At 36.8% G+C, this 22463-nt stretch overlaps 1 protein-coding gene and 1 pseudogene across 1 annotated transcript; both read left to right on the top strand.

The window, feature by feature from the left end:
- Positions 1–1063: 1063 nt before the first annotated feature.
- Positions 1064–18634, top strand: LOC107700132 (LIM domain-binding protein 3-like). The gene is made up of 9 exons (XM_016501668.1): positions 1064–1153; positions 1283–1502; positions 9540–9691; positions 12613–12688; positions 15119–15141; positions 15755–15955; positions 17660–17689; positions 18202–18365; positions 18542–18634. Exons 2-9 carry the CDS (start codon positions 1407–1409, stop codon positions 18580–18582), a joined length of 783 nt encoding a protein of 260 aa, XP_016357154.1. The 5' UTR covers positions 1064–1153; positions 1283–1406; the 3' UTR covers positions 18583–18634.
- A 1711-nt stretch (positions 18635–20345) lies between these two features.
- Positions 20346–22463, top strand: part of LOC107700130 (bone morphogenetic protein receptor type-1A-like) — a 41153-nt pseudogene continuing 39035 nt past the window's right edge.

The raw sequence follows: 22463 nt of genomic DNA, 5'->3' as shown, positions 1-22463 counted from the left end.
TTGAGCACCAAATCAGCATATTAGAATTATTTCTGAAGGATCATGTGACACTGAAAGCTGGAATAATGGCCCTAAATTCAGCTTTGCAATCACAGAAATAAATTACATTATAACATTTATTAAAATAGAAAACAGTTATTTTAAACTGTAATAATATTTTTCACAATATTACTGTTTTACTGTATAATTGATCAAATAAAAGCAGATTTGGTGAGCATAAGAGACATCTTTGAAAACATAAAATCTTACTGACCCCAAAACTTTTGAATGATAATATGTATACTGTTTTACATTATTGTAGATATTTTATCAGTGTACATTTTTGGGAGCTCTCAAAAGTGTCCAGTGAATTCTCTGTCTGCTGCCTTTGATGTCACAGCTCAGAATAATTACTATTTTGAGAGTGTGGTGTCATCAGCCAATCAGCGCTGTCGTTTTTCTATAGCTCTACAGTCATTAGTCACATGCCATTTACAGCTTACGTGATTGGCTCAAAACAGCCTTGCAGCAGAACTGAGTGCCCTGTCCATGATATAAGTTCTGGGAAGTCCTGCGCCAGCCGAGCAATTGCTGCTGAATTGAACAGGAATGCTAATGGATAGCTTGCACCAGATATTATGAAACTCCTTAGTTCACTCAGGATTTGTGAAACCCAGCATCTAAACCTCCATTGTGAAATTAGAAAGAAGAGATGAGGCCCTTGATGACAGTTGTAATCAGTCCCACCACCTCAATCAAATCTTACAATTTGGATTTGCACTGTGAAAGAGCAGCAAAATGACATTACGTCAGACTTAGCACTAATGGCTCCTTGTTTATTAGTCGCTTCCCACTAGCTCAATATCCATGGTGCCATGAGTGGACGCCCACACGAGCAGAGTGGAAAAATGTGTTACCCTAAGAAGAGGCTATATTCGCCATGTGAATCATGGGGGCTTGGTATCCGAGGGTGTCCCCTTACACACCATATAAGGGCCCCCGGGGCTTGAGTGTTATCACTTTCTGCAGAAGGGGTCTATTCTTAGGCTGTCTGTCCAGGCCATCCGAGCAGGCAAGAACTTTCCTCCTTCTGCTTTTAAGACTTTTTTGACTATTTTGTCAGTATAAATGGGTGGGATTTAACTTTTTTTTTTTTTTTTTGGATCCTTCTGTGGTATGTTTTTGAGTTGTGCTGATATGTGAACTCAGGTCCTGTGTGATAGTTGTATAGTGACGGAGGGCATAAGTTAATACATATTGTTTCAATCTATTGCATTTCCTGTCCGTTGTTGGTGTGTTTCAGAGGCTCCTCGGTGCCTGCCCGTACCCGGGTGTTTGGTCATCCCGACTACAGGGAGAAGAACTGAAAGGAAAAAGAGGACTTTACTGATCTGTGAAGAAGCTTTTCACTTTAAACTCTCTTCAAAATGAGCAATTACACAGTAACCCTGTCTGGACCTGCACCTTGGGGCTTCAGGCTGCAGGGAGGCAAAGACTTCAACATGCCCCTGACCATCTCCCGGGTGAGACAACAGCTCTGCCTTGTAGAAGAAACAAACCCATAATTCTCTATTTAAACAAATGCCTGCTTTGATTAAAAAAGAAAGAAAGAAAGAAACCTCATATCAGAGATTGTTTTGACATTTTTTTTACTTTGCTTTAACAATGAAAATCAATTAAAGCTTTGAGTCACACGGTATGTTGGCATTATGTAACATCGTATTGCAGCTGTTGTTGTATTGTTTATCGTCCAAGCCAAAGCAGAAATTCTCTAACCAGCTTTGGTCCTTTGGCTTGAGAGAGGTGTTGTGGTGCATTTACAGTGGAAAACTCTATGAATAGCAACAGATGATGCAAGCTTTAGGAAAATGAATCTGTGCATGTGAAGTTGAATGTGAAAGGCGAGAAGCCTGGATGTATGCTACTTGTCTAGTTAAATCACATTCACCGTGCTAATTCACCCAAAGTGAAAAAATGAACACCGTGCCTGTTCATTAATGACACTGACTGATTCAATCTATAAAATTAAATGGAAAATAGAGACTTTAATTTTTGTCATGTACAGTCCTTGAAGAAAAAAGTATTTTAAGGGATAGTTTTTTTTTTACTCACCCTCATATTGCTTCAAACTTGTAGGATTTTCTTCCTTTTGTGGAACACGAAAGAAGATAATTTGAAAAAAATATCTCAGTGTTATTTTAGACCCCATTGACTTTCATTGTACCTGTTTTCCAAAATATCTGCTTATGAGTTCTGGGGAAGAAAAAAGGTCATATAGGTTTGGAACGACATGAGGGTGAGTAAACGATGACAGAATTCTTATTTTGGAGTAAACTATCCTTTTAAGTGTAAAAAACATTAGTTTTTGAAGTCTCTCTGTCCTGACTGTCATTTATGCTAAACAGATGTTGACGTCATGTTTCGTTGAAAGATGCTCAAATTCTTGCTGCTCATTGATGTTGGTTCTCATTTTAGTTTTCAGCTTTCTTAGAATTCATTTCTTGATGGTAAGCGGTTTCCCATCTATCATCTCCTGTAACATGATTGTTGGAGCGAAGGCATTGTCTTACCCTGCCGAACAGATCAATAAGATCAATAAGTCATGCTATTGACAAACTAGCACCACTTATGCCTTTGGGAATCGAATTGTTAATACAATGCACCTTGTCACATAACGTACAGTCTTCTTTCTGTACATCAAGTGTGCTCATCCCATGGCATCTAAAATCTTCATTGTCTTAGCCTATCGATTCAAGGAAGAGGACATGCCTTATCCATAGGCTCAGAGAGATTATATTTGTCCTAACAGAGGGTGAGGTGATTTTATCTCTGCTGTGACAAGAAATCACTGCCGCTGTATCATCAGTCAAAGGCAGTTCAGCCCAGGTTGTTTGTTTCATAGCTGACACCTTTCTTGACATTTGATTGTCTTTCACTTCAATAAGGGGAAAGTCATTACCTCTGTTTGTCAAGGCTGTGGTAGGTCTCCTCATATTGGCTGTTTGTCTGGAAGCAATTACAGACAGGACCATCATACCAGGAAAACTTATCTCGATTGTTTGGATTTCCATTACTTTTCTAATCAACATTGCTGGTGGCACACGCTTTGATGCTGTAATTAGTGTCAAATCAGGCGTCCATCTGGATTTTATAGTCTTTTCCGACCCAGCTGTCACTGAATATGGAGGTAGATTGAAATGTGGACAATAGGCTATATGTGTTCAGATCAGGTCTCAGATGACTGATGCATATGTAACAGCCAGAGCGATTTATGCATTTCACAATCAAATCGTCACACTCTGTAATAAAAGATCAGCCTATATCCTAAAGCACATAGACAATCTGTACCAAATCTTAATCCGGGTCCCAAGGCTGAAAGAGCTGCTGTCTTGCACATAGAAGCCTAGTAATTGCTTTTACTGTTTTCGTAATACTTGCTGATTTTCTGTAGTGTTTGTAAAGTAGCGACATGATGTTGTGACATTTGTCACATTCATTGAGGACAAAGAAGGAGTGGATGATCTAATTTAATACTTTGATTCAGTAAATTATTACATGAGAAAAATACAGCAGGATATGTGATATTAGTGTCAATAATGGAACCATCAAACAGCTCATGCTGGACGGAAGTGTCATTTACAGTAGATGTTGACAAATGGATTTAGACCTGAGATGCAACCTTTTGAAATATCAAATCACAGACAATCGTTTCGTTTTTCATGCAAGCTATGATCCAACTTTAATTAAGATGTCCTGGCCCCAGTGTTACAGACATAGGAAAATTACAACAATAATATGAAGAAAATTGCTAAGTGAGTGACAGAACAATATGAGGTTGTTAATATGTGTGTGGGTTGCTTTTGTGGTTTGTGGGTTGGTAGGGAGCTGCCTTATTTCCTAATGAAACATTTTATGCTGCTTTTTAATAAAAATGAATAATAATAGAAAATGTAATACAAATAAATCACTGTCTCTTAGCTATTTAACTACTTTGCTTCCTTTGCAACCCTAAATAAAAAGCTCTGTTGTAGCTAATGATAGCAACTGACGACCACTTTTGGCCCGTGGGTGCAATGCCTGACTTATGGCCACTGATTTTAGATTAGCGCTAATGGTCAGACCTGCAGAAATACACGTGGGTGCCATAAATGTGAAGAGCACAGAGACAATAGACACATGAGGTCATTGTGAATTTAAATATTGCTTGGAGAGAGTCACAGGAAGAAAGACTATTCCTGAAGCTGTTAGTTAATTCCCTTTAAAACACTTCCACAGTTGAAAATATATGGGAGGCTGGGGCTAGTTGTCACATTTTTTACTCCAGTGATTATTTCTCATGATAGGTTTATTGTTAAATGATTTCTAGTCATTTTTGTTGTTGTTGTTGTTGTTGTTAAAATTAAACAATAAAATTACTATGACAAATGAAAAAAGAAATAACATACAAAAGCAAGCCAACAAAAATTGTAATCAATAAATTACAGCATTTTAAAGCATGGGAACCTGCCCTGACTGACACCTATGAAAAGATTGTCCTGAGGACACAGTTCAACCTTTCACTTAAAAATGTTCATTATATACTTCACTTTTGTCTGAACTTAAACAGAATTGGAAAGATTTGCATTTAAATCATTCTTGTTTTTCATCTTTTTGTCAACCAAAGTATTGCATAAAAAATGCAAAGAGCATAAATGAGGAACAGTAATTGCAGTAACAGGCTCACAGCATAAATTCTGATAAGACCGTCCACACAGTCAACTTGATAATGATGCATTTAAAATTGGGAGATTTTGTCAGTGGCTTTGTAAGCGCCAAACGGCTTTGTGGAGCGACATTGCCAATAGCAGAAAGCACTGGCCCTAATGTCCTCTCAGAGATAATTTCCGTCATTATATATTGTTGCGCATGATATGGAAGTCCAGCTCTGCAGAGTGCCAATATTATATTCTGTAAAGCACTTTATAAAGTCCATGACAAAGACAGTCTGTGGAGTCATTTGTGATGTATTATATTAAATAATTTCACCGCAGATTAATCCTTAAGACTCTATGTGCTTAGTGATGTACCCAAATCTTTTTTTCTTCATTCTGTTGTATTTTAATTTCCACATTGTGTCTCCTGTGTATTGCAAATTCATAGACCTCATAATAAGTCTGTTCAATTCCACTGCTTTGCAACTGCTTTGCAAGCTCTTCAAGGTCATTGACTCTAACTGTTCAGTGCAGAAGGATGTCAGGCTTCATTAAGCTGAGGTCAAGACCTTTGTAACGCAAAGGTGGACAGCGCCAGGCTTTATTATGCATATATATGTAGGTATGCTGGAGCTTAGCAACATCGAAATTAATATACTATCAGCCGCCCTCTGAGCCTTGCAAATACCCACAGGTTCCACAGATAGTCCAGATCATCATCCCAACCTTTGTTTTTAGTCAGAACAGTGCAGGAGGTGACAAAAAACAATTAAAGCTGGCATTTACCAAGGACTGGCTCATAAATCACATTGCCAACAGTACCAGGCCCCTGTTTCCTCACTGAGGTTCTACTGGCAGATTCTACTATCACTCGACAAGATAAAACCGATGCTTTCATCTATAACTTGAAAGGCATGTTGGAACACCATATCTGTATTTCAGATAAATGTTAGGATTTTTAGGAACTAATGGGAGAGGATGGATGGAGCTCATCAACTCTTCAAGTTAAGACAGTTGCCTTCTGGACTAGATTGAAATAAACAGTCACAATGTATCAAATGTTTTCATATGGATCTTAGCAGGTCATTGACAGCATCTGTTGTATTGAGATTGGCAGCTTAACAGCTTAAATTAAATGAACAGCTGTATTTTTGTATTAGTTGTGTGCCTGTTATCCCTCTTGACATTTTATTCTACAGTTGAATAGGAATTATATTACATTAATTTATAAATGAAACAAAAGTGTATTTAGTTTAAGGTGGCAGAAGATAAGATACATGATTTGTCTTGTAATGTCATAGCTTCCTCTTAATTTCACTCATTATTCATACTTAAGACACTGCTTTCATTTAATTTAACTTAAAAACAAGGGAAGAATTATAGCAGACAAAATGAACCTGTGCTTGAACAGTGATTCTTGCTGTGAGTGCATCTCACTTCAGTAGACCAGGGGTGTAAAACATCCTGAGAAATAAGCTAAAGTGGTGTGGCTACTGTGTTACTCAAGTTTCACTAAACTAGAAGTTTTCACACTTAATATTTTAAGTAAACTTTCCTCAGCTTTTGAAATTGACTGAAACAGTTATCATGAAACGGTTGCCATTTTCTTACTAAAGTAACTTTGATAGACAAACTGTGCAAAGCAACCTGTTCAGGTGTTTGATTTTATTTATTTATTTATTTATTTTGCAAGCCTCTGGGAAACACAAGATGTTGTTTGACACTCGCATGATCACCAGTTTGTCAACAATGGTATAACATAATTAAAAGGCATTGTTTTTGCATTACATCTCAATGCTGTAGTTGTTGTGAAGAAACATCTCTTTACAATGACGAATACAGTTACAATTCACATTTAAAAAAAATATATATATATTAGCCATTTAAAGTAATAATAAATGCTATGATTTGGTTTGAAAAAAATATGTTTATTTGAATCTATTAAGGATATTAAAAATGATCCTTTAACATCTATAAAGGATAGATTAATGTAATGTGCAGTAAGTTCTTTGAAGATCTAAATGACATTTTAAGGACTTTGTGTGTGTGTGTGTGTGTGTGTGTGTGTGTGTGTGTGTGTAATTCAATAAAAGTAGTTTCAGTAGTACCCTACATTTCCAAAATTAATATTTTGTAATATAAAACTCAAGTACTGTTCAAAAACATGGAATTAAAAATAATAATAATTAATGTTTGTAAATAAAATAAAATAATCTTATGGTAATATTCTGGGAAAAGTGGTATGTTGTCTAATATCTGAATAATGTCAGCCCAAAACCAATGTGATGAAATGGTGAATTCCAAAACATCTTTTCTTGGCGTTGGTCAAGTAGCAGTCTGTTGGCTTAAGTGAAATGTTAACAGGAGAAAGGCGATGATGATGATGTTTCTAATCTAGTTTGTAGGACCCTGATGCATGCAATGAGGTTTAATTACAAAATAGCCAAGAAGAAATATGTCTGAATAGTAAAGTCAGGGAAATGTAAGCAGTTATTCACTGTACAAGCATAAAAAAGATGCCTCTATCTGATCGCCAAGTGACTATGAATCTTTTCCAGTGTATTTTGTGTTTTAGAAAAATTATATTCTTTATTCTATAAATTCTAATTATATAAATTATTCTAATTTCCTTGCTAATTTGGAGTTTAGAGCAAAATTACGTCCCATACTTGTTCTAATTCCTAAACCATTGCTCATTATGGATTCCAGTTATTTTCAGGTAAACCACATGATTGGGTGCTCTTAATTCACCTTCAGAAGTTATAATTTGTTTGGCACTTGGGAATTTACAAGCAGAAAATGACATGAAGGAGAGCTCTTTCAGGAGCATGTATTTGTGTGTATGTTGAGCAATAGCAGCAGGTGGGACAGAAGGGTTGCTGACAGGGCCCCAGAATACAGGGTCAAATTGAGAGGCAGTGTGCGTTAACAACAACCTTTATTTTTAACATTTTAATGAGCTGCCTGAAAGTATAGCCACTGACTGAGATGGGATTTCAATCTCCATTCCCTTGGTTTCTGAGCTTTTTCAAATCAGTCTTTGTTTTTTACACTGCACTAAATGTTTTTCCTTTTTTATACATATTGTCGCGGGGTGAATGAGAACACAGACTCGGTACTGATAGAAAGAGCCCCGGAGGGTGATTTATTGCCCACACACTGATCACACGTGCTCGGAGGAATGGTGCTCGGTGCCCGTCTCAACGTGGTGCTCGTGGGGTGAAGTGCCGTGGTGCAGATCCCTCTCCTGGGGTGCCATCGGAGTCTGTGAATAAGGAGAAACAAGCATTAATGTCACCTGGAGCTCCGGGGTGCCTCCCCGCTGGTGTCTCTTCTCCTGGCTTTTATGGCCAGCGGGAACGAGCTCCAGGTGCGCCACTCATCACGCACAGGCGTTGTACTTCTGTGATCAGTGTGGCAGCGGCGTTTCCAGGGCGACGCTGATCTGGACTCGGGATACTCGCCACAATATACTATTAATCCCAGTTCTTAAGGCTGATTGGCAGATCAGCTATTCAATAGTGCTGATAAACAGTAAACAACACTGTGACTTTTCTAATTTTATATTACTCCGCTTGTATATCACCTCTGACAGACTGTCAGTCGGTGTATTAGTGGTGAGGATTTTTCACTGATTCATCCTGCATGTTACAGCAGTAGGTGACCACAAATGACTTTATCTTTATATCTGGTCTTTATGAGTGAGTCATTGAATCTTTTATACATCTGATTCATTCAAAATACCGATTCATTCAGGAACAAAACATCCTGAGTAGATTTTTGAATCATTTATTCATCTGATTCATTCAAAACACTGATTCATTTTAGAATTAAACATTATGAGTGAGTCATTGAATCATTCACTCAAATGATTCATTCAAAAGCACAGATTTTTCAGAATCAAAACACCACTACAGTGTGTTTCTCAAAGATGTGAAGATGTTAAGTCTGCTTTGACTTTGTTTAGAACTGTTTAGAGGAAAGATTGGTAGCATAGCTAGCAAACAAGATCGGCGTGTTTTTGAGACACGCATAAACACTGTTTTTAAAACTTGCATTCTTTTTCACTCCATTGCAACCCATCTTGCTATTTAAAATGCAATAGAGCATTTTCGATGAACAGCCCCTTAATTTGTTCAAAATTGTCAATATGTCTACATCTGATTACTTTCAGCAACTCATTCAAGGTAGACAAAATCGCTTCTTTAATAAATGTTTAGCACACATCACTTCTATGGCCTATGTCCTACTGTCATTCCAATCACTTCATTCTAACTGAATAATTGAAGACATTTATTCAGATGTATGTCTGCATATACAAAAGAACTAAGCTTCAAATGGATTCTGTCAGCCCATATTTTAAAAGAGATCTCACTAAAGAAGAGAACATCATTTATGTTTTGCCTTATGTCTATGTGAAAAGCCCTCCAGTGTTTCAACCTATGCATCAATGCTGCTGTTGTTTTACAAGAGCTCTTACTGGGAGGTCACTCCATGAGTGCCCCTTCTTGTTGTTTAAGGATGTTCATTTTCAAGGTCCTAAAAGCAGTAACTTTGGTTTAAGCATTTTTGTAAAGAGGAGAACATTGTTTGTGTTTAGCAAGAACACATCTGCTCAGAATCATCTGCTGCACTTGACAGTGACAAGTTATTCATTAAATTTGATGTATCATGCAAATGTGTGTACTGTTGCAAGCATAGTGTGTGAAAATGAATTCGATAGTACGGTAATTATCAATAAACAAACAAACAAACGGTTTCTGTAGCCATGATGATTTTCCATTGGATTTTTTTTTTTTTTTTGTATATAGAATTCAATCTGTGGTGTCATTTGTAATTATTTAATGAATGTCTGGTGTCTTTCCACAGATCACACCAGGCAGCAAGGCAGCAAGCGGAAACCTCAGTCAGGGTGACATAATTACAGCAATCGATGGGGTCAGCACTGAGGGCATGACCCATCTGGAGGCCCAAAACAAGATAAAGGCAGCCATCACTAAACTCAGCCTCACCATGCAGAGGTAAACCTCAACACCAGCTTAACCTTTTGATGCTTTTTATGTTTCTGAATGCTTTTTACTTACTTTATTTCCTCCAAACTACACTCCATCTTAGTCTTGCCATCCAATGATTTCCCATTATGTTTGTTAGTGAATGGGTTTTCTTAGAGGGCATCAGCATTGCATCTCATTTACTTTGGCAGCAGACAACTCTGGCAAACAATCAAAGTTGTCTGCAATTAAACAGCTCGTTCATGAGAGATATAAGCAGTCACAGTTGAGCTGACACATACTACGAGAGACGGTTAGCATACAAATATACCAGGAGGACAATTTAATAAAAAAAAGTGTCTGTAATAAATCACCTAGGTATCATGTAGTCCTTCAGGTTGCAGCATGCATAAATTAAAGACATTGATGTTTAGGGGGGAGGGGAATTTACATTCAGAAGGCTTTTTTATATACCTTTTTAATATAGTCTATTAATTTAGTACGGACACCCCAAAGCCTCTATCCGAAAGAAGAATAAGTCCTTTCATGTGGCTGCCTGCACTACAGCAAAATGAGGAAGTGTTACTCACAAAGATACCTCAGCTACCCTGAAACATTTCTTAATGCTGGCTCTAGCGTTCACTTTTATAAGCTACTCCTCCTCTGTCTCTGTCTTTCACTTGGGGGTAATTTTCAGAAGCTTAGCTGATTCTCCTTATTTATTGACAGCAACCACTTTTATTTGTTGGAGGAAGGTGGAAGATGTTCTCCTATACATGTGGATATTCGTATTATTGTATACTATATGATAAATATAGATACTGGCTGCGTTTCATTTGATTTGGTAGATACAACAGATTTATCATTGACGATTTATGTAATTTTGCTCCACCTTTCCATGCTCCTCTCCAATCAAAAGCATCTCAGGAGGAGTGACAGGGTACACATGTATTTTCAGCTGTGTGCTTTCCCTGGACTTCACTTGATGGATTCCAAGAAATTTCTCATGCCTAGAGGCTTGTGAGGAGCCCCCCAGTGTTACTGCCTATACAGCAATGCTGTTAGCATTTTACAAGCTACTCACTCAATTAATGCTTCATCTTGTTGTTTAAGATTTTATTGTCCAGAAAATTGAAAATCACCTAAGAAAATTGGCTAGAAAATTGAAACGTGACATGATTTCAGGTCCTGGCCACAGGGAAAAGGTCAAATGATGAGATTCATTAATGAGAACTGTGTCTTTGAGAGATGTATGTGCCGCAACATTCAAACAAAGTTTGGGGTCGGTAAGATTTTTATGTTTTTGAAAGAGGTTTCCCCTTCAGGGAACAAGACGTTGCGTCAGAAACGCTTTGGGAACACCTTTGCGTGACTGTGTCCTGAAGCATGTGTGAAATCAGGCCAATGGAATGGCGAGATATCACGGGCGGGGTGACGTAGAGACCAGGAAGCTTGAAAGCACATCCGAAACATACAGCTAGCTTCTGTGTCTTCAGCAAGCGCTCTGTGTGTGTCAGTCTGAATATCTGTTGTTTGTCAGTGCCAGTGCACAATCGCAACAATATATGGCGAGCAAAAAAAAAAAAAGAAACTGGCAGCAATTTATACCATTTGTTCTTCTCTGCCCTCGCTAAATATTACGGGTGCGGATACACACAATCGTTGTGTTGTTTGTTTAGGGGTGAAGTACGCACAACCAGCTCTTGAGGCGGCTGACTGTATGCATCTTGCCCCCGCTGCGAACGCTCCACTCCCGCTGAGCACACTTTGAGGAGTTTGTCCATGTTTGCAGTCCTTGCGATTTAGATCGTGGGGATCGCATATGGATTGTTGATTGCTCAAGAGACCGGTTCCCTTAATCGGGGAGAAGCGGTTCACACCTCATTATACGGTGCACATTTCTCCTCAGTGCCCTCAGGGGGCTGGTCAGAAGTCATTCTAATATGCTGATTTGGGGCTCAATAAACATTTCTTATTATTATCAATGTTGAAAACAATTGAGCTACTTAATATTTTTGTGGAAGCATAAATTTTTTCATGATTCTTAGTTGAATAGAAAGTTTAAAAAAAGAACAGTATTTATTTAAAATAGAAATCTTATGTAACAATGAAACTGTCTTTACTGTCACTTTCGATCAATTTAATGCATCCTTGCTGTTTATATCTTACTCACCCCAAACTTTTGAATAATAGTGCATGGATATATAATTTTTCTCTTTATTTTTAAATAAATTAAAGACTTTTGTTTTAAAATAATAGTTAAAATTATGCAGTATTTTGCCACTAACGAATTAATTAAATTTGTGTAATTGGACATGTGAACTCTTTTGTACAGATGTTCAGATGGTCTTGCTTCCATTGGATCAGACTAGTTAGATCATTCTCAAATCACGTTGAACATGGAACATTGATCAGGAATTTATGGCCAGTTCAAGAACTTCAGTATAATTCAGTACAAATTTTTTCAATTATTGTGCCAATTCAATTATTATTTCAATTATTGCAAATATAATTTGTAATAATTTGTTTTATATGTATATTTTATTAGATTAGAAGCAGATTAAAAGATAAAAACTAAATATAGAAGTATTTGTAATAGCGGTCTCAGACCTTAGGGCCAGATCTTGATATATAACTTACTTACATTTTTATTTAACCACTGGTAATGGAAATGGTATCAATTCAGTTAAAAGACAAGATAGTTTTTACTGGAGTTGAACTATATATTGGTGTTTATGTTGTGCTACTGTCAGTTAAAAGTGCACTTTCTCATAAAATGTTCTAGAATTTGTGTTTAAAGTGCATTTAAATCACTGTAATAAAGCATTAATGTTTACAACTAATAATTAACCATATTAATAATTAAAGAAGGGAGAAGTTGGCTCATGACAAACAAAAGCCTAATGTCTTTGCATGATTGACCTTTACTTTGAATTCTGTACTGGTCCCAGGTCGAGACGTCCCGCTCCTGTACCCACAGCCACTCCAAGAATGGACTCACCCATGCCAGTTATCCCTCACCAGAAGGTAAAGTCGTGTTCTGTTCATCTGAAATGTTCCCTATATATACGTTAAACAGATTGGTTTATGTCATATTTTGATATTTTATCAGTGTGGTAAAAAATATAACTGGACTGTATGGAGGGGACAAATATGTTGAAGAAAACTAAATGATAATTTTTTCGTAATAGGCGAGCCATTTCTTTATAATCCTCTTAATCTGTCATGGGAGTTTCCAAGCCCATATCGTAGAGAGAGGGAAAAAAGAGGAGGGATTGTGAAAACAAGCATTCTCTGTAAAGTTGACACTTAACTCCCTCTATAGGCATTTGTTGGTCAAGCAACAATAAGCACATCATTTGAAATCCTCATTAGTTTCCTGCTTGTCCAGTTCTCATTTGCATTGTTGTTGCCAGATGAATTCTGTTTGATGATCTTGAGTGCTTCTTCATGCCTCATTTGCCTCTTTCCTAACCATCTTTTTCTTCTATGCCTTGCCATTTTGGCTAATGGTTCATTTGTCGATCTGATAATGGTTTATTTTACACTAAGGAAACCACGGACACTGAGGAAGGAGAAGATGAAGAGAAACCTGTCAAAAAATATGGCATCCTCTTGGCCAAAAAACCTTCCAAAAAATCTCTAATTCCAAACACTGAGGAGAAACCTCAGGAGAATCTCCAACCTGTAATTCATTCTCCTGCTAAAAGCCCTGTCCTTACTTATTTGCCATTCGGGCAAGGGGCAAAAACCACCCCAAACCAGAGGGGACAGTATAATTCTCCCATTGGCCTGTATTCAGCAGAAACTTTAAGGGAGATGGTCATTCAACAAGACAGTCTAAATTGCCTGTCATTCCTCGGGTAGGTAATGTGATGCCTAACCCACAAATCTGTATCTTAATGAGCAAGTCCACCAAATTTGCTTTAACAAGCTAGTTCACTAAAACGGGCCATGGAGGCATTGGTTAGCCTCACCTGTATCCCCTGCAGTACCTTTAACAAAACTGTGCCAAAGAATACTCAGAACATTCTGTCATTACCTCTGCACATTCCACTCTCACATGCAACGGATCAGCTGGGAATGTGCTTGGCAGAAGGGGTACCAGTGGTCCATAACCATAAGGCTCACCTGACCCCCGTCCTGCAATACGAGCAGGGCCTGGCCAAGTCGTATCTGTATCTATGAATGTAAGCTCCTTCCAAATGACAACATACTAGTTATTTTAGTTGTGTAAGAGCTACATCTCCTGCAATTAGATGAGGATTGCCAAGTTTCTATAATGGCTTATAAATGATGCTAACATGTAAACGATGATGCTTTCCCCTTTTTGTTGTCATCATTTACTAGCTTCATAAGACCTCTTCCTAAACCATTCTGTTAGTTGTCACAACAGTGTATCTTCTCTGTCCAAAAACATGTGAGGAAATTCCCACAGGCCCCAAGCGTTGAGTCGTAACTGAACATGGGTGCAAATGTGCACTAGTTGGCTCTTTTAACCTGCTCAGAATGTCACAGCTCTTGTAACAGTATATCCCAAATGAAGTCCTACCGCAATGATGCCATCACATATTCCATCCTCTATTTGCAGCTCACAGCTGCTTTTAATATATTTTTATTTAGTTTTAGTTTTATTTCAATTTTTTGTTTTAGTAATTTTAGTTCTTAGTTTTTTTAAATAATTTCTGTTAGCTGCCAAGGCAATATTTCTATATTATTCATTTAATATTTATATTTTATGTAATTTCAGCTTTATTTCAATTAACAAAAACTATTTTTTGATAGTTTTAGTTCTAGTTAACAATAACACGACTGGATTGGTTGTTTGATTCAATGAGAGGATGAGTGTTTTTTTAGCTCCAGTGTTCTCTGTGTGTCCCGCTGCAGCCACAATCCTGTTTCAGTCAATGAGTCTGTTCTAGGAACAAACCAGAATGTCATTCTTATGAGAAATGTGACCAGTAATAACCATCGCCACATCATGGCACAACAGATAACAAGAAATCCTAAATATATTTAAACTGTTATTTAATGCCTCTGATCATTTACTCGCTCACAGGTCATTTCAAATCTGTACTACTTTCTTTCGTTTGAAGAACACAAAAGAAGATATTTTGTAGAATGCTGAAAAGCTGAGACACTAAGACAGTTTTCACTGTATCTTCTTTTGTTTTCTACAAAAGAATCAAAGTCATACAGGTTAAATGAAATGAAAGTGGAAATAAAAATAATTGTAGTTTTTGGGTGAACTGTCCTTTAACAGTTAAAATATATTCATATTTCAGGTGCAAGTTCTTCAGACAAAGTGAAACATTTGCATTCCATGTTATTGTTGTTTTTTTCTTGCTTATTTACATGGACATGGATCCATTATCATTCCGCACACTGCCAAATCAAGGCTAACACTGCCTCTTTTGTTTATCTTTTTTCTGTCTATACTCCTCTATGTCGTCTCAGGTCATTGCCAACACAGCTGCCAAGTCAGTAACAGTTTTGAATATAAAATCTCCAGAACTGCGCGTGAATCTGTGTGCTCTGAAGCATGGCCACATGCAGTACTGTGGTTGTGGTTTGCATGCTTACATTTTCAATTCCCGAATGTTCAAAATATGTTTTGAACAATTTGACATTTCAGACATGATGAAATGTTAAATGCTTTTGAGTGTAGTGTTTAAACTAGATAAATCTGTTGTTGAGTTTTGGTTATAGTTTTATTGGTCAATGCGTCTTTGCATGTTTTTTGGAGTATCATAATGGGAACTATTGCATGCCATGTGCATTTTTACATTAGGATTGAAAGCCCAGATGCATTTGTTATACAGGACATTGTGTTTTCAGACATGGGATTTTATTAGAATGTAAAACTAACGGCTGGTGTAGACCATTTAACTTCAGAAACATCCAAACTAGTAATGCAAAACTCATTGCTGTTTAATGATACAGATGCATTAGGTAAGTCAAGTCTAAATCAAATTGTTCTCACTGTCAAATCGTATCTATCTCTCTGTTTTCACTCATATTTCTGGCTCTTCACCATTACCCACCCACCTCTACACTATCGCTCCCCTGACACTCCCACACCTGAACTCACAGCCAAGAGTATGTTCCAAGCTTCAATCCCATCGCACTGAAGGACTCAGCTTTGTCCACTCACAAGCCTATTGAGGTCAAGGGTCCTGGTGGGAAGGCTACTATCATCCATGCCCAGTACAACACTCCTATTAGTATGTATTCTCAGGATGCCATTATGGATGCCATTGCTGGTCAGGCCCAAGCCAGAGGAAACGAGATGAGGTAGGTCTTCCATTCCTGTCCAGCACTTTACTTTTTACTACACTGATGCTTGTGAGAGCTGAGATAAGTGATACAGTGGCCACAAAACAGACATTTAAGCCACACTACATGACTGTCATTGCATTAGAAACAGTATTATATTTCAATATTTAATGCAGTGATGTATATCTAAAGGAATAGTTCACTCATAAATTCTGTTATTATTTGCTTACTCTAACTCAGAATTCTAGTGTGCATCTCGCAATTCAGACTTTTTTCTCAGAATTTTGAGTTTATATCTTGCAATTATGAATTCATATCTCACAATTCTAAAGGAAAAAAATAATTTTGAGTTGGAAAGTCGCAAATTTAAAAATGGTTCCTTTGGCAGACACAAGCCTCCATACCACTCTTTATAACACAATAAAAGTGAATGAGATCTTGGAAAACAGGAAAAAGTAGCAGCCTATAATTAAAAGTGGTTCAGTAACTCAGAGCCACATCTTATGAAGTCAAGCGATAATTTTGCACGTATAGCAATGTTCAATTCGGTAACAAATTGTTCTTTTGAGTTTCATTCTTTTAATGAATTGATTGATCCAGTACAAAAAAGGGTCTGGGATGTATTTCCCAAAAGCAATGTGAACCTAAGTAGATTGTAATGATTATTGGTGTCAGTGATTTCTACAGTCTGCTTAGACGTTGCTTTTGAGAAACGCACCTCTGAGCAATATTTTCATAAATTGGATGGATCCAATTCTTTCACCTCACTAACTCAACAATCTGGTCGTCATGGTTCAACACCCCACTCAATCTGAATAATATGAGAGAATAACAGAAGATGAGAGTATTTAAATTTTTGAGTGAACTTTTCATTTAAGTTTCTACATAATTTTTAGGACCACTGTATGTTGCAATCAAGAGCACAGGGATGACATATTTTTTTATTGGCCAACTCTTAAGTTAGTATTAACCTGGTTCCCTCAACAAAAATAGGATTTTTCCATTGGCTTTTGGATTATTGCAGAAAATAAGCTCTGTGACCAACAGAAGTTCATGATTCTTACACATTTTGTTCATCGTGATAATCTTTACAAATTAACACAACTTCTATGATTTTTGGAGCCTAAAAACAATCGCTAGAAGTAAACAACTAAATGGAGGCTATAAACAAACTACACCACAAGTTCAGCATTACCACCATTAAGCTTCTGACAACGTTTGTCTTTATTAAAAAACGAAACAAAACATTGAATTAAGGCTGACGGAACGTGGAAAACTAAAATGCTAACTCATTTTCGGATTTAGGCCTATAAAAATAAGTCATCCCTGCAGCACTCTATTAAAAATAAGAAAGCATATTCTTGCAATTTGTTATGAGATGTTAGGAAAAGTACGGTATTTCCGCTCATTTTGCATCTTTTTATTTGCAGTTTAATCTTTTTGTTTACAATGCAATTCTATTCAGTTTGCAGTGTTTATAACAGTAAAATCTCATTATCGGTCATCTAGCCTGGGCTGATTTCAGGCTTCCACAAGGTCATGTGTTTCAACCTCATCTGTGCTTTCCTCCCTCTTCTGCTTGCAATTATGTCACTCCATCAACAACCAATCACCCATTTCTCATCACTCATCCTCGCCTCACCCCCACTACATTTTCCATCCTTCCATGTGACACGGCTCTGACTTGCTCCCTCCCATCCTGGTTCATCATGTGATTGACAGCGGTGATGACTCCACTGGATCTCCCTTGGCGTAAGTAGCCACAGTCTATTTAGATCCATCACAGCTGCATTGACTCGTCTCTCATATTATATTCTCTGTTAAAAGCTGATTGCATTGACACTGAATTGGATTTTTTGGTAATTTTTCAATTACCATGTTATACTGTTGGAAATATGTAAGTAAATGGAGATCTATAAAGAAAAATATGAATGTTCTGAGTATATTTGCCAGGGGAGAATTACATAACCTCTAACATCTTACTTTACATTCACCTAATATAGGAACTCAGTTTTATTCCTCTCAAATCCTAACTCATTCTTAGTCATTTCCTCCATCACAGACCTTTCACTACAATGGAACAGTATTAAAATTATGCACATCTTCACAAATATGTAAAACAGTTTATTAATTCAGAAAAAACTTCAACAAATATTGTCCTTTTATTATATGATTTTTGGAAACTTAACTTGATGCACCCAAATTCAGAGAACACAGATCAACAACTGATAATCTTTTTTCCCTTTCTCTCTGCTGGAGAGTAGCTCACTTCCTATTAAAGACCCTCTTGTGGACAGTGCTTCTCCAGTCTACCAGGCTGTGATCAAACCTGACAAGGAGATGGAGATGTCAGAGTGGACCCTTCGTGCTGCCAACCTGCAGTCCAAGTCCTTCCGCATCCTTGCTCATATCACAGGAACGGAGTATCGTGAGTACAGCCTTTCTTTATCACACCACTGTGTGAAATGGAAATTGGTTTAAGTTGAAAAGGCTGACATGTTTTAGACGTGCTGACATAAGATGACAGTGACTGTGTTATAAAAATCGGTTTGCACTTTATTTTTGGAGACTAGGCCTGTAACAACTGACTTCTATTTATCACAGTGCAAGATCCAGATGAGGAGGCTCTTAGAAAATCAAGGTAATCCACGTTGTCTCAGTTTTTTTAAGTACTGTGTTTTAAAATGATACTTTTAAGATTTGTAGTACACTAAGTGCACATTCAGTACAATTAAGCACACTTCTTTTTCATAAGGGCATTGACATATTTGATAAGGCCAGGCCTTAAATGTATAAGGCTGAAAAACTGGCACCACGGCCTGTCTGCACAGATCCTTAACATCCAGGGGTAAATGCCACCTGATGTTACTGGAGAGAAGTTGAGGCAACAATCAACAAGGAAACCGGAAGGCTCCTGTCTGCACAGATCCTTAACATCCAGGGGTAAATGCAAACCAATGTTACTGGAGAGAAGTTGAGGCAACAGTCAACAAGGAAACCTGGAGGCGATGTAAAGTGAGGGTGCAAAAGGCAGAGAGGAGTAGTGTAGCGACTGGAATGTGAGTTAGAGTTCTAAACTAGCCTGTAAGTGAACACACAAAGCTCCTGTGTTTGATGTGCATATGTCTTTTTGTTTCATGTAACTTTCAGCCACTGACACATAGTGCATAGTGCTCAGTTTGTCATTTTCTTTTTCATTTTATGTTTCTCTTTTTTTTTTCTCTTTTGCCTGCTTTGTTTATCCTAAATTATTGCTGAATAATGAATTGCCTGAATGACTGATGTAAAAAACTAACCCTGAGAGAAATTATAAAATATACGTACCACATCCACTGCAATACACCACAGCACACATTGAAATACAAACCCAATGTACTATTGTTAATGTGAATAAAACATTATTACTTTTAACCAAATAAACAGAAGTGTCAGTGTGACTTGTTGGTTACTCTTTTGTTCTAAACCACTATGACTTACTTTCTTCCATGGAACAGAAAAAAAAGATGTTTAGCAAAATGTTCTGGCTGCTGTTTTCCATACAATATAAGTGAGTGGGGACAGTGGGGACATACAAAAAGCGCCATAAAGATAATTATTTCAAGTCTTCTGAAGCCATACAGCTCACCAGTGTTCAGTCACACAAGAAACAAAGACCTCTGATATTACTGCATTTGATTTATTGGATAAACTATTTAGGGTGTTAATCATTAAATTATTTAATATAACTTCCACATTTGAATTTGAATGCTGAGAATTCAGTAATATTTCAGTAAAACATTTTTAAAGAAATTAATACTTTACAAAAAGATGGATTAAATTGATCAAAAATAAAGGCTTTTACAAATTACCCCTCAACATTGATAATAATATGAATGATCACGTGACACTTTTAAATTTTAAAATACATTAAAACTGTATGGTTACTGTATTTTATCAAATAAATGCAGCCTGGGAAAGAACATAAAAAAAACATAAAAAAAGAACATTAAAAAAAAAACGTACCGACTCCAAACTTTTGTATGGAAGTGTATTCTTTAAAATTTTCAGTTTCTCTAAATTCATACCACATGTACATTCTGCCAATAATCACCCAGACAGTTCCTACAACACCAATACTGACCTGTAGATGGTATTAAAATTCAGAGTGATAAGTCGTTCACTCTTACCTCCTCTTTCATTCTTATCCACACACGTAAATGTATGTTTACTAATATATAAAAACGGACACCTATTTTATGTGTATTTATATATTTATTAATCGCTTGCAGGGTAGCCTTCAATACAAACTTAAAAGTTAAACTACTACTATATTCTTCCTCATATTGACACCAGATGGCACCCGCGGCTCTCGTTTTTGGATGACCCCCTCCCATCCATCCATCCATCCTCTCCCTCTCCAGCGCGTCTCTCCTGCTTGTTCTTCACCGCGCGGATCTGCGACTAGAACGCTCGCGTTCGGCCGCGCTGCCGTGATTGGAGGACTTCAGCAGCGCGCAGCTGTGATTGGAAGACTGAATCCGGGCTTATCGCGTTACGCGCACGAGTGGAACGTTCCCTCACATAGAGGCACAACTAGAAAAGAAAAAAACGAAAGAAACCGTAGAAAACGTCCTCGAAAGCAGGAGAAAATCTCCTAAAACCTCACCACGGAAAGTCTCTATAATACACGATTTGAAGTAGACCTTCGTCACGAGTCATAAATCCTAATTTGGAAGGATTTTGAGTTGTTTGAGCGGCTTCATCGAATAGGTAAGTGGAAATTCCGGATATTTGCGTGATGATTTTCTTTCCGGTAGTGGAGGGGGAAAGTTTGTTTCTCTTGTCATGGTTTCGTTTTGCAAAAATGGACGCTTTAGATGAACCAGACAGTTAATACTATATTTAACAAAGGTATTTCTTATCTACAGAGTTTGGAGATGCTTCTTTTCTTCCTTATCTGCTATTTTCTAATTCTAGCCCTTTTTGCCACATTACATGATCTTTTTCTACAACAGCCGTGCTCTCATTAAAGTAAATTAGTCCCTTTTGTCTACGTTGCTCCATATTGTTTATTATATTTTTGTGTGGGGTTGCTTTGATAACATCTGTGTTTGGGTTTTGTTGTCAAGTCCCAACATGCATCGTGAAAACTCACGTTGACTACCTTCTTATGTCGTGTTGCTTGGATTGGCCTTTGTCAGTAGTTGAATTAAAAACAGTTTGTCCTTGATTAGAGAGATGTTGTCTTTGCATTAACTTTGCTACATTTTCGTTGTATTTGTCAGATTACTCCCTGTTTTCTTTTACTGAATGTTGAGTTGTTTACATTCAGACTGAGTTTTTGCATGATCTCTTTTGCATGTATTACTACCACAAACTTAAAAATAAAAAATATAATTTTTATGCTATATTTTACATTACAGGTTGACAGATACATAAAGATTATTTTATGTTAAAGTCTCTAATAACACATTTTCCCCCCTCAAGAACTTCTGCTTGTTGACACAATCATAATTAAATGACCACAACAAATAAAAAATTATATTAATTAGCAAATAATATTACTGTTGCCATTGTTGTTATTTATGCTATTTATTTATGCAAACATTTAATAATTTGTATATATGTTTTGGGCTCTAAATAATTTACTTTACCTTTGAATACTGTTGTTGGGTTCTGGCATAAAATTATGCCATCTATCGATAGACCAGAAATTAAAAAATAAAAATTATAACTGATTGAATTGAAAACTTAGAATATTGGTCAAGCTGATGACCGATTAGTATGACTTATTTGGTGCATGCTTGCCTTGTTGAGTATTTAAAAAAAATAGTAATAATAATAAAAAAAAATAACATTTCATAAGACTGCTTGGATTGTTACCACAGTTCAGTAAATTAATCTATAACATTTATATCTCTTTTTTTTTTTGCAGACTCTCACAGGTTCTTCAGAGTTGTTTAGAGGGGACGTTTAGAATAAAGTATATATCTTTTTTGGGTCCTGACCCTCCACAGCACCCAGAGAATGAACAGACCCATGATTAGTCCAAGGGCAATTAAACACAGAGATAAATCTCCTACGAGGAGAGAGGCAGTTCTATCCATATATCTTAATTTACCGTGGTATAGTTCTTTCAGATTTGTGGAGGGAGAAAAGAACAGAAAGCTTCAAATTAAAAACAGAGAACCTTAGAGAGGCCTGTGCTTGCTCTTTGGCTCTCATGAGAAGCCCTCTTTTTTCTTTAGTGGCATTGTTCAGAAACACAAATAGACCTAATGCCTACAGTTTTTTTGCAAGAAAATTTGACTTTTCAGAAAATATATCTTTTATATTTATATTTTAAAAGAATATATCTTTTTTTTTTGGTAAATTTTTGAATATCTTGAAAAAATCTTCAAGAATATCAATAATAAAAAATATATTTTTGTATCCCATTGTTCTGGATTTAATAAAAAATGTCTGTAATTTTCTTAGATTTTTGCTCAAATATATAGTAAATATAATAATGTTCTTAGATTTATGCATACAGTTTAAGAATATATAT

The sequence above is a fragment of the Sinocyclocheilus anshuiensis genome, unplaced genomic scaffold, assembly GCF_001515605.1.
Source record: "Sinocyclocheilus anshuiensis isolate Anshui unplaced genomic scaffold, SAMN03320099.WGS_v1.1 scaffold1135, whole genome shotgun sequence".
Taxonomy (NCBI): Eukaryota; Metazoa; Chordata; class Actinopteri; order Cypriniformes; family Cyprinidae; genus Sinocyclocheilus; species Sinocyclocheilus anshuiensis.
This window is presented reverse-complemented; position numbering and strand designations above follow the sequence as displayed.

Coding starts and splice junctions, on each gene's coding strand:
- LOC107700132 (XM_016501668.1), top strand. CDS start 1,407: ATGAGCAATTACACAGTAACCCTGTCTGGACCTGCACCTTGGGGCTTC. Junction 12,689..15,118: donor CAGTTATCCCTCACCAGAAG/GTAAAGTCGTGT, acceptor ATGTCGTCTCAG/GTCATTGCCAACACAGCTGC. Junction 18,366..18,541: donor TATCACAGGAACGGAGTATC/GTGAGTACAGCC, acceptor TATTTATCACAG/TGCAAGATCCAGATGAGGAG.